General features: G+C 35.6%; 1 protein-coding gene across 6 annotated transcripts in view; it reads left to right on the forward strand.

Moving 5' to 3' along the window:
* The window catches only part of TANC2 (tetratricopeptide repeat, ankyrin repeat and coiled-coil containing 2), a 351,153-nt gene that overhangs the window by 78,917 nt on the left and 256,788 nt on the right, over positions 1-15,448 (forward strand). For 5 of the 6 annotated variants that reach the window (XM_061174771.1, XM_061174772.1, XM_061174774.1 and 2 more), the window contains exon 3: positions 13,891-13,962. The exons of the other annotated variant lie outside the window; for it this stretch is intronic. In XM_061174771.1, the coding sequence (XP_061030754.1) occupies positions 13,891-13,962 (72 nt within the window). The remainder of the gene's footprint in view (positions 1-13,890; positions 13,963-15,448) is intronic. 6 annotated transcript variants of the gene reach the window in all.

The following is a 15,448-nucleotide window of genomic DNA, read 5'->3' on the forward strand; positions in this document are numbered from 1 at the left end:
GAAAATGAAAGAAAGCCAGTATTAGGAAAACAAAGGGAGAACTAATTAGAAATGAAGCTGGAAAAGTAGAACCTTATAGATCATGTTAAGAATTTTTATCTATTCTGATGGGAGATTGTTTAAACATTTTAAACATTAAATGGGGTAACTACTAGATTTGCGTTTCTAAATGATTACTCAGATGCTTCGTGGATAAACATTTGGAAGAGAATCAATATAGGAATGGATGCAGGTTGGATATGGAGACGGGAGGATGGATTCAAGAGACATTTAAGAAGGAAAATCAACAGTATTTGGTAATGAATTCATTGAGATGGGGAACTCTGATAGAGAGTATCAGGTCTGAAGGGTGAGGGGAAGGTCATAATTTCATGTTTGGATATTTCGAGTTTGAAGTATATTTAAGACATTCAAATACACATTGCAAAAAACAGTTGTTATGTAGATGGAGCTTTCCAGTTTTCACACAGATAGATGAATGAGGAGCTCCCTAAATAGAATAATGGATTTTAAAGTAGAGCATAAATATTTGGGTTGAGAATTGAGAATCAGTACAAAACTCTTATTTGAGAGTGACTAATTTGGTTTTCAGGGGATTAAATAATTTCATTTCTGGCTGTTCATGTTTTCCTCCACCTAGTTCTAGATCTAGAAATTGATGAGGCTCTAAATAGAGGTGAAGATCAAATCAGATTTTAAATTGACTCCTTGGTTACAGTGGCTTTTATTTTCTCCTTCCCAATCTCCCATCTTCTATTCTCTGTCTTGGTTAATGACATTATAATCAGTGCAGTGGAATTCCCAAATCAATAATTCTAAGGCATCCTTAGAATTTCTTCCTTTTATTTATTTCACTCATGCAAATTAATTAATTCAAGAGCTATTTTTTGAGCACCTATTATGTGTCAGATACTGTTCTAGGCATGGGGGATAGAACAGTGAATACAAAATTATTTACCCTCACGGAACTTAAATTCTAGTGGAGAACATGCCAAAATTAAGATAAATAAGCAAAATGTAGAATACGTTAGTGATAACTACTAAGAAAAATTAAGCAGGGAAGGGAGAAAAAAGTCTATCTGTGTAAATATGGTGTGTGTGGGGGGGTACAGTTTTAGATAGGGGTGGTGAGGGAAGGCATCACTGAGGGGACATTTAGGTATCTCCCTGAAGGAGATGAAGCAACAAGCCATACTGATATCTGAGAGAAAAGTATTCCAGGCAGTGGTCTTGATATGGGTATATTCTTGGAGTGTTTAAAGCACGGTGAGGGGAACCAGTATGCTTCCAGAAGCAAGAGAAGCCAGAGAGGCAAGAGTAGTAGGAGGTGAAGTCAGAGAGGGGATGGGGGGCAGATCATATAACGCCTTGACCTAAGGACTTTGACTTTGACTCTTATTAAGGTGGGAAATCTTTGAAGGGTTTTCAGGAGAGGAATGTCATGGTCTGATTTGTGTTTTCACAGAACCATTCTGCTTGCTCTGTTGAGACTAGATTGAAGCCAGGCTGGGGCAGAAGCTGAGAAACCAGGTTGTAGATGAAGGTGGCTTGGACCAGTAGCAAAGGGTGAGAGATAGTTTTGATATGTTATGAATGTATGGCTGACAGGATTTACTGTTGGTTTGTCTGTGCAGTGTGAGAGGAAAAGACGGGTTAAGGATGACTCCAAGGTTTTTGACTTGAGCAACTAAAAGAGTGGAGTTGCTGTTTACAGAGATGAAGAAGATTGTGAGGAGCAGGTTTATGGAGGAATATTAAGACATTAAATGTTGAGATGTTTATTTGATATTCAAAGTAGAGATGTAGGGTAGGTAACTCCATAAATATGGAGTTAGTTCATGGATGAGGTCCAGATAGAGATATAAATTTGGAAATCATCAGCATATAGATGAAACATAAAACCCTGGATCTGTTTGAGATAACCAAGGGAATGTACACAGCAAAGAGTACAGATTAGAAAAATGAGCCCTGGGGCAGTACAACATTTAGAGATGGGGGAGATGAAAAAGAACAAGTCAGGGAGACTGAGAAGGAGGAGCCACAGAGGTAGGAAAGTGTGGTGTCTTGGAAGTTAAGTGAAGACAAAGCTTCAGGGAAAAAAGAATGATTAGCTGCATCAAATGTTGTTGATAAGTCAAAAAATAAGAAAACTGAGAAATGACCATTGGATTTAGCAATGGACTTTATAAGCGATCCTGGTAAGTGTGAATTTTCTGGAGTGGTGTGGGCAAATGCCTGATGGGAGTGGATTCAAGGAAGAAAAGGGTAAGAAGATTGATGATAGTGATTAGAAACAACTCTTTTAACCGGCTACAAAGTCTTTGTACTTCTAAGTCCCAAATAGTCCATGAACCTACCTTTTCCTCTTTATTCTTAATGTTAATGCATTTGCTCAGGCTTTCCTTTCCTGTGGACTTACTGCAGCGATCGCTTTGCCTTTAGCCTATGACCGCATACAGCCAACTTATAGACACATGCCGAGTTTATCTTCTCAGAACACTAGTCAGATCATGCTCCTCCCCTGCTTAACGTCCTTCATTTTCTTCCCCACACTTAACAGGATAAAGGTCAAACTGATCATCGTGATTATGCCATTTGTGATTTCGCCTCTGCCAACTTTTCTACTTTTATATTCTTCCTCTTCCCCATACTTTTCTGTTCTCTAGCCATACCAAACTCTTTGAATTTCCCTAAATGCACTATGTTCTTTTACTCCTGTCTGTCTTTGCAAATAAAATATGGTACTGTTTCTGAACATCCCTTCTCATACTTTAGAAGCTGTGGCTTCCCTGAGACCCAGGTTAATAGGAAGAAGCAGAGGCTTATTCTAGTTTTTAGAATCTTAGGAAACTTTACATTTAGATGAAATCATCATCTCAGTAGTGTAACTTATCAAGCCCAGTACAGAGATGTACATTCAGACTAGTTAACTGTAGGTTAACTCTTCTCCACTTTACTACCCCAGTTTAATCTACAACCCCCTGCGCAAGTCACCAAAATAAATTATAATAAAAAATAAACAAGAGATCAGAGAGTGAACCTGTGAATATAATCTTTGTCCTCAATTGAGAGATCATATCCTTCTCTGCAGTTAGTGTCTTTGACCTACAGCATCTGTCTGTTAGCACTGGAAAATTTCAGATGGGTTCAGTTCATCACTGTACCACAGCACCACTTAATCTCTACTAACGTTTCCCAACTTTGGCTGCAATTTGTAATCATCCAGGGAGCTCTAAAGAAATATTCATGCCTGGGTCTCACTCTCAGTGATTCTTGTTTAATTGATTTGGGGGAGTAACTTCAGCATTGAGGATTTTTCACAATCCCTGGATTCCTAGATCATTCTAATGTGCAGCCAAGATTGAGACCTATATGTATGCTCTTCAGCATCCAGTTTCAACAGATAAGAACACTAAATATAAATTAAGTAAGTATGTGTGTGTATATATACAGTTATTGTTGACATTCAGTTATATTTTTAACTATTATAAATTGCTGTGCTGGACTTTTTTTTAAAGCTTCAACTTCACAGAATGTTAAAAAAATAATAAATTGACAAAAACAAAGAAACCCCAGATTCCTTCTGGCTCTGTCATTCTGTGAGTCCAAGAAGTACTTATGTGTAGAGATATCTATCTTACTAGGAAACTCCATGTGGAGAAAACTGTTAGATCAAGCTCAAGAATTTAAGTGAGCTATACTGAGTACCCAGTTTGAGGGGAAGAAGTTTGAAATCAGAGATTATTTCAAATTCACCTTGGAATTTTTTCATCTTTTTTTTTATATCCTACAACCATATTGTTAGAGCTCCTTAACATGTCATGGTATGTTTGTATATAGATGTGAATAAACTATATTCCCTTTTGCAAGGAGGTGACCTAGAATGGTGGAGAAGAGAACAGGCCTTAGAATCAGGCCATTTCAGATCCTGGGTCCTGCACTTACTAACTCTACAGTTGTGACCATTTTTGCTTAAAGTCTCGACTCCTGTTTCCTGATCTAGTAAAAAGAAAACTAATATTTATCTCATAAGGTTTTTTTTGTTTTTTGTTTTTCTTTTAATTTTTGGCTGCACTGGGTCTTCGTTGCTGCACGCGGGCTTTCTCTAGTTGCGGCGAATGGGGTCTACTCTTTGTTGCGGTGAGTGGGCTTCACGTTGTGGTGGCTTCTCTTGTTGCGGAGCACGGGCTCTAGGTGCATGGGCTTCAGTAGTTGTGGCTCGCGGGCTCTAGAGCGCAGGCTCAGTAGTTGTAGCACATGGGCTTAGTTGCTCCACAGCATGTGGGATCTTCGCAGACCAGGGCTCGAACCCCTGTCCCCTGCATTGGCAGGCGGATTCTTAACCACTGCACCACCAGGGAAGTCCCGTCTCATAAGGTTTTACTGAGAATTGAACTACATAAATTCGTAAAACATTTATCATAGTGCCTGACACATAGTAAAGATCAAGTAGGTAATGACTTTTTTCACTAATGTTGGCACAGTCTAAGAAGCTTGAGCTTCACTTTTTCCTTTTCAGTTATGTAGGATATTTATTTAACTAGTTTCATGCTATTAATAGTATGTATTCTTGAAATGATATGGTGAGGATGGCAATTTGCCTGTCTTCCTCCCCGAAACCTATAATCTCAGTCTAATCCCAATCTAATCATGAGAAAAACATTAAACAAACCCAGCTGAGGGACATTCTACAAAATTCCTGACCAGTACTCCTCAAAACTGTCAAGGTCACCCAAAACAAGGAAAGTCTGATAAACTGTTACAGTCTGAGGAGACTTAGGAGACAGGATGACTAAATGTAATATGGTATCATGGAATGGAAAAAACATTAGATAAAAACTGAGGAAATCTAAATAAGTATGGACTTTAGTTAATAATAATGTCAATATTGATTGATTAGTTTGGACAAATGACTAGACTAATCTAAGATGGGAAGCCAGGTTTAGGGTTTATAAGATCTCCCTGTACTGTCTTAGCAACTTTTCTGTAAATCTAAAACTATTCTAAGATAAAAAGTTTACTTTTAAAAAAAGCAAAAAATATATAATTGTAGACACCTTTATTTTTAACAGAGTTACTCTATTAACTTAACTCAGTGTGAGGCTTGATATTTTGTATATTCATTGTGCACCTTGAAAGCACAGTAATCAACTTTTAAACTACTGACATTATTACTGATGATTGCTCCATTTACAATTAGCAAGTCTACCTTGTTTCCCTGTTATTAGTCGTCATCATTGATGCATTAGCTACATCATGAGAATCAAAACATTCTGTGTTTAGCAGAACTTTTCTTGAGCTACAGATCAGACTTTCTAGGACATTTTGGATGCCTTAGGCAAATATAAATTAATAACTCATCATAGAGAAGTTATTTTTTAAATTTAGAGTATACAAGCTAGGTCTATGAAAACCTGTGAACTTGGCAGTTTTATATTCTGGCAAACTTTGAAAATATTTTATAGTATACTTTTGAAAAGTGTTAGCTGTAGTACTTATGGCATGTTAATCAGTATATTTTATTTGGTGTAGAATGCTTCCTTTTCTCTTTAAAGAAACACTGTATATGTTTTCTTAAGAACTAAATAAACTTTTAGGTGGGTCTGGGCGTCCCTATGAAAATTTTTATTGATAAATAAAGATCATGGAGATAGATGTGGAGGATAAGGTCATAGTGCTTTTGAATGATGCCGCTCATCTTTTCTTTTCATAGAAATAGTTTGGATAAGAAAAGAGAAACACTGAACTCCTAAAACTATATCTCAAACCATATCAATACCACTTTTTGGTTTTTTCCTTGAACTTAATTTGATGAATACATTAATTTTAGAGCTGGCCCTTGACAAAATTAATTCAACTGTTGTTTTTTCTTTTCAAGGAATACCTTTTAACTCCCAAGTTGGCACTGAAAATACCAATATGAAAAAGGCTTTCAAAGGCACATTTTGAACATTTTACAGTCCAGAGATAGTCATATAAATAATTGTTATACAGTGTGGCAGTGCTATAAAACAGATATGTATAATGTGCTTTGGAAGCACAGAAGAGGGAACGTTTAATTCTTTCTGATAGGCCTCCAGAAAGTTTTTACAGAGAAGATTGGAAATGACATTTAAGCCATCTTTTGGTGAAAGGATGTTGTTGATCATGATGATAATAGATAAAAGAGTACAGTTATCATTTAATAAGTGTTTACTTAGTGCCAGATGGCATGCTGTGTTTTATATTACTACATTTGTTTCTCACCACAACTCAATAGGGTATTACTGTATCAATTTCACAGAAGTATGTAGATGAGTGATCATGACTGTGTTCTAATAAAACTTTATTTATGGGCACTAAAATTTCAATTTTATACCATTTTTATTTGTCACAGAATATTATTTTTTTAACTGTTTTTCAGTTATTTAAAAATGTAAAAACCATTCTTAGCTCACTGGCTGTCCAAAAAAAGGTGGCAGGGTAGATTTGGCTTATGGACTAGTTTACTGACCTCTGGTTTATATGATGAAGGGGATTTATTGGATTATATAACTGTAGTCCAGAGATAGGGTACTTTTCTTCAGTAATTCAGTGTCAACAAGGATCTTAGTGTCTTCTGTCTCTCTACCGTAACTTTCATAGTGTTAGCTTTATCCCATAGTTTATTCCCCTTGTGTTTACAAGATGGCAGTCAGAATATCCAGGGTCTCCATGGGTTATCTTCCATGTCTAGGGAGAGACAAGACCTTTTTCAGAAGCTCTTTCTAATCTCTCTTGAACTTAATCCCATCAGGTTTTACCCCTACCACTCCACAGGGACCATACTAAATCATCTACATTGACATATTCAGTGATCAATTCTCACTCTTCATATTACTTGACCTGTCAACATCTGATCTTTTCCCTTCCATGAAACTCTTTACTTGACTTCTGTACTCTTCTAGTTTTGTTCCTGTTCTCTGGCCGCTGCTTCTTATTGTCTGCTGGTCTCTCCTCATACCTGCAGCCTCTACATGTTGAATTCAGCCCCAAGGCTTAGACCTCTGACCTCTTTTCTCTCTCTCTGTCTCTCTCCTATCTATACTCCCTTCCTTGGGAATGTCATACACTTTATTTATTTATTTATTTATTTATTTATTTAATAGTCAGGCTATAGTTTATTACAGCAAAGGGATAAAAAGCAGGATCAATAAAGGAAAAAGGTACATCAGGCAGAAGCTGGAGGATACCAGATATAAGCTTCCAAGAGTCCTCTCCCAGTGGAGTCACACAGGACATACTAAATCCCCCAGCAATGAACTGGAGAAACACATGCAAAATGTTTTCTGCCGGGGAAGTTTGCTTGAGCCTAAAAGTCCAGGGTTTTTATTGGGGTAACTGCAGTGCTGATTGCAGTTACTGAAACCTCAGACCCCCCCAGAAGGAAAGCAGGTGTTCACCATAAATCACATTTTTTACACACACTGTCCACACAAGCTGGTATAATGTGGTTCAAGACCTCAAGCATGTACAGTGCCCTAATCAGTTAGTAGCATAGGGAACATTCTACGACCTCAGTTCCTAGGAGCCAGCCAAGGCTAGTCATACAGGTAGGCCCTTCTGAGAATATACAAGATTTGAGTAACTCAAGGCTACTGGGTTAATTCTTTACTTCACAGATAGGTATCAAATTATCGTGAATTTAATGTACTATATAAATACATATCTGATAAAGCAGTACATTATAAAATACATACATCAAATTATTAAATTATAATTAAATGTAAATAAATATATCATAAATGTTATATGACATATCATATATATGATAAGCAGCACATTAAATGCAAGGTATTATTATTATTACAAATGAGTAATGAGGGCTAGAGCTGTCCTAGGGTGTGACTGAGCAGAGTAATAAGGGACATTTGCAAGGCAACTCCTCAGAGCAGTGAATGGGAGGCTGTGAAAAAATCCCACTGAAGAGTTTTTCTCTCTGATAGAGATAATTTTGTCACTAGAACCATTTTGTCCCTCTCCAGTTTGTGGGAATGTCATACACTTTAAATGTGATTTATGTAATGATGGCATATGTATGTCCATCTCTGCTTATTTGTCTAATAGGCATCTCAAACTTAGTATGTCCAAAACTGAGCTCCATATACTCTTCTCATCCCCAAACCTATTCTCTCACAGTCTTTCCTATCTCAGTAAATTGCAGATCCATTGTTTGGGCCCCAAATAGCAGAATTACCCCTGACTTCTTTCTGTATCTTTCTCTTCTGACAGCAGATTCTCTCCACTGTTCCTTCAGAATATATCCAGAATCTGACCTCTTCTCACCACCTCTACTACTCACTTAGTCCAGGTGTTTATCCTTTTCCGGTTTTTTCAGTAGCCTCTTAATTGGCCTCTACTTCTGTCCTCTTCTGTTCACTTCAGTTCCAAACCACTACCACCACCATCTTAATGATTTGTTTGTTATAGTAAAAGACAGTGGAGGGTCTGGAAATGAAGACAGATTTTTGAAACCAGACACTTTAAATTTTAGGACTGCTACTTACTAGCAATGTGATTTTGGGAAAGTCACTTTTCTTCTCTGAATATGTCTTACATTTAAAATGGGCATAGGGCTTCCCTGGTGGCTCAGTGGTTGAGAATCCGCCTGCCAAGGCAGGGAACACGGGTTCAATCCCTGGTCTGGGAAGATCCCACATGCCGTGGAGCAACTAAGCCCGTGCGCCACAACTAATGAGCCTGTGCTCTAGAGCCTGTGAGCCACAACTACTGAGCCCGCGTGCCTAGAGCCCGTGCTCCGCAATGAGAGAAGCCACCACAATGAGAAGCCCACACACCGCAACGAAGAGTAGCCCCCGCTCGCCGCAACTAGAGAAAGCCTGCGCGCAGCAACGAAGACCCAACACAGCCAAAAATAAATAAACAAAATAAATAAATTTATTTTAAAAAATGGACATAGTACTTGTTTCATTGAATTATTAGTAGTATTAAATGAGATAATGTTGTAAAGACCTTACTGACCCCATAGCCAGCAGAGAATAGATACTGAACAAATTGTAGTTCTTTTCTCTTTTCTACACCAAACAGATGAGCTGCTTTTCATCTTTTCTGGTTATCATCGTGCTTATGTAGCCAAGGAACATCTTCTGTATGTACCTCTTCATAAGTGGACCTTGGCTGATAAATAAATCTAGCTTATGTTCCTGGTCCCTACTTTTGCATTTTCATTACATTCTATATATGTCCTCCAATTCATGTCTCCCCTTGTTGGCAGTAAGTGTATACAGTTCTTGCAGATTCATACCTGAATAGTAAAAGAGACCAGAATTCATACCTGAATAGTAAAACTTTAATCTATATGTATAATAGATTATATGTATATAGTTTTAATAGTTCCCACCCCTTCTATTAAGGTCATATATTTATACTTCTAAAGGAGGATTGAAGACAGTCAACTTCAAAATCTTAATTCATAAAATCTAATATTTATTCTGGCACATTATTTAACTGCGAATACTAAAGATGGGCTGGGGCTACCAAATTCAAGGTCACTTAAGTTGTTTATTTTTCAACTGTAATATTTTGATCCTGGACTGAGAAGAATAATCATTTGAAGTATCTTCTACTTGCAGGAAAGAAAACATTTGTCTTGGAATTGGGCACTTTCTTATAAGCCTTTCTCTAACTTAAATTTCTTCATAGGAAAACACTAAATATGGAATATCCCTATGTGGTTGGTATTTTTTTTACTTAGACTATTTTAGTGTATTTATAACCTGAGTTGAAAGCTGTTCACACTATGAAGTAAATATTCCTATGACATTTTTCCCTTTTAAATAATGGGACGAGGAAGTCTACTAAAGGTGTATTGTTTTATATTATTTGCTGGATTTAATTTAGTATGCTGATAAAAAACAAATGTTCTCTGATGAGAACAAATCTAGGAAACCTAAGCTCTAATTTTAAAAGCTAGCACTTAAATTGGACAGTCAGGTCTTTTCTTTTTAAATTTTGTACCTGTTACATCAGTGGGATTTCCTTTGTAAAGCTCAATAAGTATATTTGAAGAAAGTCTTTAACTCAAGCTTGATGAGTAAATTCTAACTTCACAGACACAGCCCTGTTCTCCCTTCTGCGCTTCAGGGTGAGGTAATGAGTCTTATGCAAGTAACTTGACTTGCTTGATGACTGAAGGTCTTCTGTTTTGTCCATAAATGTAGTTGTATGTATTATGTGTGGGAGGTCTTATCTGTACTGAAGGAATTGTGTTTTAAGGAAAGCAAAAATGTGTAAAGTACTGTACATCATTGCAGTCTTGCTGTTTTGGATAATGGAGTCATTGATTGCATAGCATACCACAAGACACTTTTAAAGAGCTTGAACTTTTTTTCTGTACCATCTTGGGTCAATGGTGAGTTTATTATTTTTAAAAAATCTTTAGCTGTTTACTTTTACCTGAGAGTTAATCTCAACTCTTATGACTAACCTCCACTGGAGTAAGACATGGTTAAGATTTCAGTCGTAGAGGAGTGATTTGCTCAAATTTACTGCAATGTATTTCTGATTTAATTTTTTAAATTCAGGCAATTAAAACATTTTAGATTATGATGGTATCAAAATTGGTGACTTTTTGTCTTGCCATTGGCTGGCTGACTCAAAACTGTCTTAAACCATTTCTTGTCTGTAGTTGTCCTGTAGGTTGTTTTATTGATACGCTGACATACTGCAGATCGTGCAAATTTAATGCTGTTTGAAGCCTTGTTTTTTTATTTCTTTTTCTCCTTTTATTATTTAGAAAGACATCCTGGTGAGGGGAAATGTCTGTATTTTATTCATATTACTTCTTACGTACTTCAGGGGCATGTTTTGATGTTAAAACAGAGAATGTGATGCATGTATGTAATTTTATCCATGTGGAAAATGAAAATTTAAGACAGGCCTGAATACAAGTGTTGCTCATTGTAATTTATTCCCAAGTAAAAGAGAAGAAAGAAATTTGCTTTAAAAAATTAGATGATCAGTAGGAAGGGAAATTGACTAGGACCGTATTTACACATCCCGATCCCTGATACAAGATGCCACAGATTTCTTGTATAGTTTTATCTTTTCATAAAATGAATTTTTGTTTCACAATAATTTAGGACCTCATAATACTTTATTTTTTTTCTTTACCTGTTGAGAGACCTGGATTGTTTGACATGTAGAATTTCCCACAATCAGTATTTTGTTGATTATACACTCAGGAACAATTCAACATTTTCTTCTGTTCTTTGTTTTTCCTGGAAACTGACAGCTAGTTTCAGAGGTTTGACTAGACTCAGGTTTGATTGCTTTGGCAAAACTGTAGTTGTGTTCCTATCATTAGAAGGCATATAATGTCCAGTTTTTTTCTCTTTTTTGATGTTACTAGCCATTGATGTTCGATGGCTGCAGAGATATTAATTAATTGCAATTTGTGAAATGGTGATATTTTATCTTTTGTTTCCCATTTATTTGGAATAATTTTATAGAGAGAGCTCTCTTATATACTTTTTGGCTACTAGTATAGTTTATATAGGAAATGTAGGATGAATTGCTAATTCTTTCATTTCCACAGTTTTCAAGATAATGAACTGGGCCCCTCTCAACCTCAGAAGGTGACCAGTTAGTGTGGTAGTGCTGTGGTTTGTTTGTTGTTTGTTTGTTTGTTTTTTTTAAATCATTATGATCTATAGTCAATTGTACATTTAGTTAGTTAGTTCTCTGGTAGAGCTAGGAAGAGATCCATGGGACAGTATTCCCTGAGTTCTTGCATGTTGATGAGCTTCTTCACTGAGTTTTTTTTGACATGACCTCAATTTTACATTGTCTTTAATAGCTTCTTTACTGTTGCATATGTCAGGGTGTTCCAAGTTCATCTAGTACTTTTCCTTTGCTAAACCAGCTGGTTCTTTAAGAAGTTCTGATTTCTTTTAATGAAGAATGGCATTTCAGGGTAACAGTCTGGGCCCTAGGAGTGGTTAGTACTACTTGATTAGTCAAGGTGTTAGGTGTTTTAAGTGGACAGAGCTAGGACATACATGTGACTTATAAGACTGTACTGATGTTTCCAATATAGATTCAATACTAAAGAGTTTTTACTTAACTTCTTCTGTATTCTTATATCTATAGTTTCTTTCTTCCACACTGAGAATTCTGGTTCTCAAGGAGATGATACCATTAGAGTATCCCATAATTATTCATTTGCTTTATCCCGCTTTTTAAATACAGTGATCTCACAACATTACAATTACCAATTTTGATTTCTGAAATCAGTTACTTTTTGTTTATTCTTTCTTCATTTGTTTTGGCTGTACTGTATCTTCATTGTCAGATCTTATAGCCATTACATATTATAATCTCTCCATTTAAAACTCTTATTTAGTCTTTTTTTTTTTGAACTTTTATTTTTTTTATACAACAGATTCTTGTTAGTTAACTATTTTATACATATTAGTGTATATATGTCAATCCCAATCTCCCAATTCATCCCCCCTGCCCCCGCTTTCCCTCCTTGGTGTCCATACATTTGTTCTCTACACCTCATTTAGTCTTAATTCTACAGTCAGTTGTATATGTAATGCTCACCACCAGTCCTTATTTAATGTCTCTCTAGTCACTTTGGTTGCCTAAAGGTAGTTTTCTGGTAGAGCTAGGAAGAGGCCCATGGGAACAATATTCCTTGAGTTCTTGTATGTTAGTAATAGTTTTTCTTTACTCTTTATACTTAAAGGTAAGTTTTACTGGTTGTAAAGCCTTTGGTTCAAATTTTCTTTCCTTGTGTGTTTTAAATATATTATTCCATTTTCTTCTGTTGTTTTCCCTTATTAATCATGTGATGTATTTGCCTAAATGCCCAAAGGATTTTTTTCCCCTTTTCTTTAAAGTCCAGTAGTTTTAGTAGAAAATGTCTTGGTACATTGATCTAAGTTGATTAAGTAGGACACAGGGTGCTCTTGAAATATGTAGTTTCAAATATAGATGTATATATATGTGTGTGCATGTATAAATGTATTTATACACATATATAACTATATATATTACACACACATAGCTACTTTTTTTCCTCTGGAAAGCTTTCTTGAATTATAAGTTTTTCAGTATTTGTTCTATTCTCTCACTTTGGTTTTCTTCTTCAGGGACTCCTATGTTTATCCTTATGCTGGATCTTCTTTGCCTATCTCCAGTATTTATCCCCTTCTTGCAGATCCTTTTTAATCTATTTCTTCTTTTTAAAAATTTTGTTAAAGATTTTCTTCCATCTTCTATTTCTTTTAAGATCTTTTGTGTTTGTTTGCTCTTGTATTTCTTATAGTTTAGTCTTCATTACTGAAATGATTTTTGTCTGTTTTCTCATTATTTCTTGGTTTCTGCCTCCTCATTTCTGAGTTTTTCTGATTCTGATTTATATTGCTCCTTCATGTATTATGTAATTTTCCCATTATCTCTCATAAAACATGTAAATGTAACTTTTATTAGAGTAAAGTATATAGCCCTAAGGATTATTTGACATACTTTAGATTAAATAAGCAGATGTAATTAATTTAGACATTGCTTTAAATCAAGGCTTTTAAATTGAAATTCTGTGAATGAACTTCAGAGTAGATAACATTGCTTTATTATGTGCAAAGTAGAGTGTATATGTATGGGGGTAGGGAAAGAACACCTTCACTTTCTTTAGACTTTCAGAGAGGAGTGTAAACCATCCCCACAAAAATAAGGGTAAGGACCTTTGGTTTGTGTATGAAAAATCCTCAAATATTTTAATGATTGAGCTTAGAAGAAATGAAAACAAATGATAGGTATAGTAGTTTTAAGATATAGATGTTGCCAGGGATGATATTACATCAATTTCATTATCTATTCGCTTATGATCGCTCTAATTTTATGCAGATGGAGGGAACGAGGAAGGACCAGATCGAAGACAGTCAAGTGTAGACTCTCGCCAAAGCCGCTCTGGGCAAGGTAAATTTTCCTCAAATTTATTATTTAGAAAGAATAGATACCAGCTATTCCTTTCCAGTACTTAATCTGAGGACTGGGGTTTTCACTGGGTCAAGTTTAGATATTCTCATTTCTCATTTAGGAGTTCAGATGTTACAATCTAATTAGTTCCATATGATAATCATCTATTCAGGATAAAAGAAAATGAAAAATGGTCTCTTTTTTAACGATATTAGGTTTTAAGTAATTTTGGAGCATTGTGGTATATGTCTGGATATCACTTTTGGAATATAACCAAAAGTAAATTTTTAGCAGTAACGTTTGTTGCAAGTATCATCACACTGGCTTTTAAAAGTCCATCAATGCAATATTTGTTGTCTTAGCTGTCTCAGAAGAAATGGGTTTTGTTTATAATTGTTATCTAAAATTAAGATCTTCTTACTTATTTTCCTTTTCAGTTTAAAATTTATTACCATAGGCTTTTGACTGGTTTTTTTGAAGTGACAACTTCAAAACTAGGTTAAAGTATTCTCTACCAGTGGATTTTCAGATAGGCCTTCCCTAAGGAACATTTAAATTTGCAGGACTAGCACCTCCACATTTTTCTTTATAGTACTTATCACCTTTATCTTTGTTTTCTCTATCCAAAACTAGAATGAATGTTGCATGATTGCAGAGATTTTTGGTTTTCTTTGTTCACTACTGTATTTCCAGTGCCAAGAATAAGTACCCGGTATATACAGTAGTAGTTACTGAATGAATACTGTTGGATGACTGAAGTCATCTCTAAGAGAATGAGAGTTAGGAACCCAGACTGATTAAAATATTGCAAAATTTCAAGCAGTCATTACTGAGTTTAGTTTTTTGAGAGTATTTACAAATAAAATAAATCCTTAGATATACAAATGTGTGATGTTTTAATCCTGTAAAAGCTCCTGGTTCATTTATTCTATAATCCTGTTCCCCTTTTTCTCCAACTTTGCTCTTCCCAAGTTTTAGAGTTGTACTATTTTTAATACAATTGTTTGTTGCAGAACAAAAAGAAGAATAATATATGCAGGTTGATTTGGAAATTTTAACTTACACTAGTACTTTTAATCATTTTTAAATAATATGCATGTATTGTAAATGTCAGGAATTTGTGTAAGTTTTCACTTTTTCACCTTACATGTATTTTGATATAAAAAAAAATAAGAGAAAAACTGAATTGTAATATATAAGTATATCAAATCAACACATTGTACACCTTAAACTTATATAATGTTTTATGTCAGTTATATCTCAATAAACCTTGGTGGTGGGGGAAAGAAAGAAAATGAGCTTATGTATTTAAAATCCTTGCTGGGCTACACCCCGCAGGCCTGCATGCCCTGTACTTGCCCAGCCTCAAGACAGAAGAAAGAGCCCAGAGTCAGCAACAGAGACATCAGTGGTTTAATGGATAGGAGAATCTTACATGTCTGAAGCAAGGTCCTGTGTGCAGCAGACAGTGGGCAGGATATGGCAG

This window comes from Eubalaena glacialis, chromosome 19, assembly GCF_028564815.1.
Source record: "Eubalaena glacialis isolate mEubGla1 chromosome 19, mEubGla1.1.hap2.+ XY, whole genome shotgun sequence".
Lineage (NCBI taxonomy): Eukaryota > Metazoa > Chordata > Mammalia > Artiodactyla > Balaenidae > Eubalaena > Eubalaena glacialis.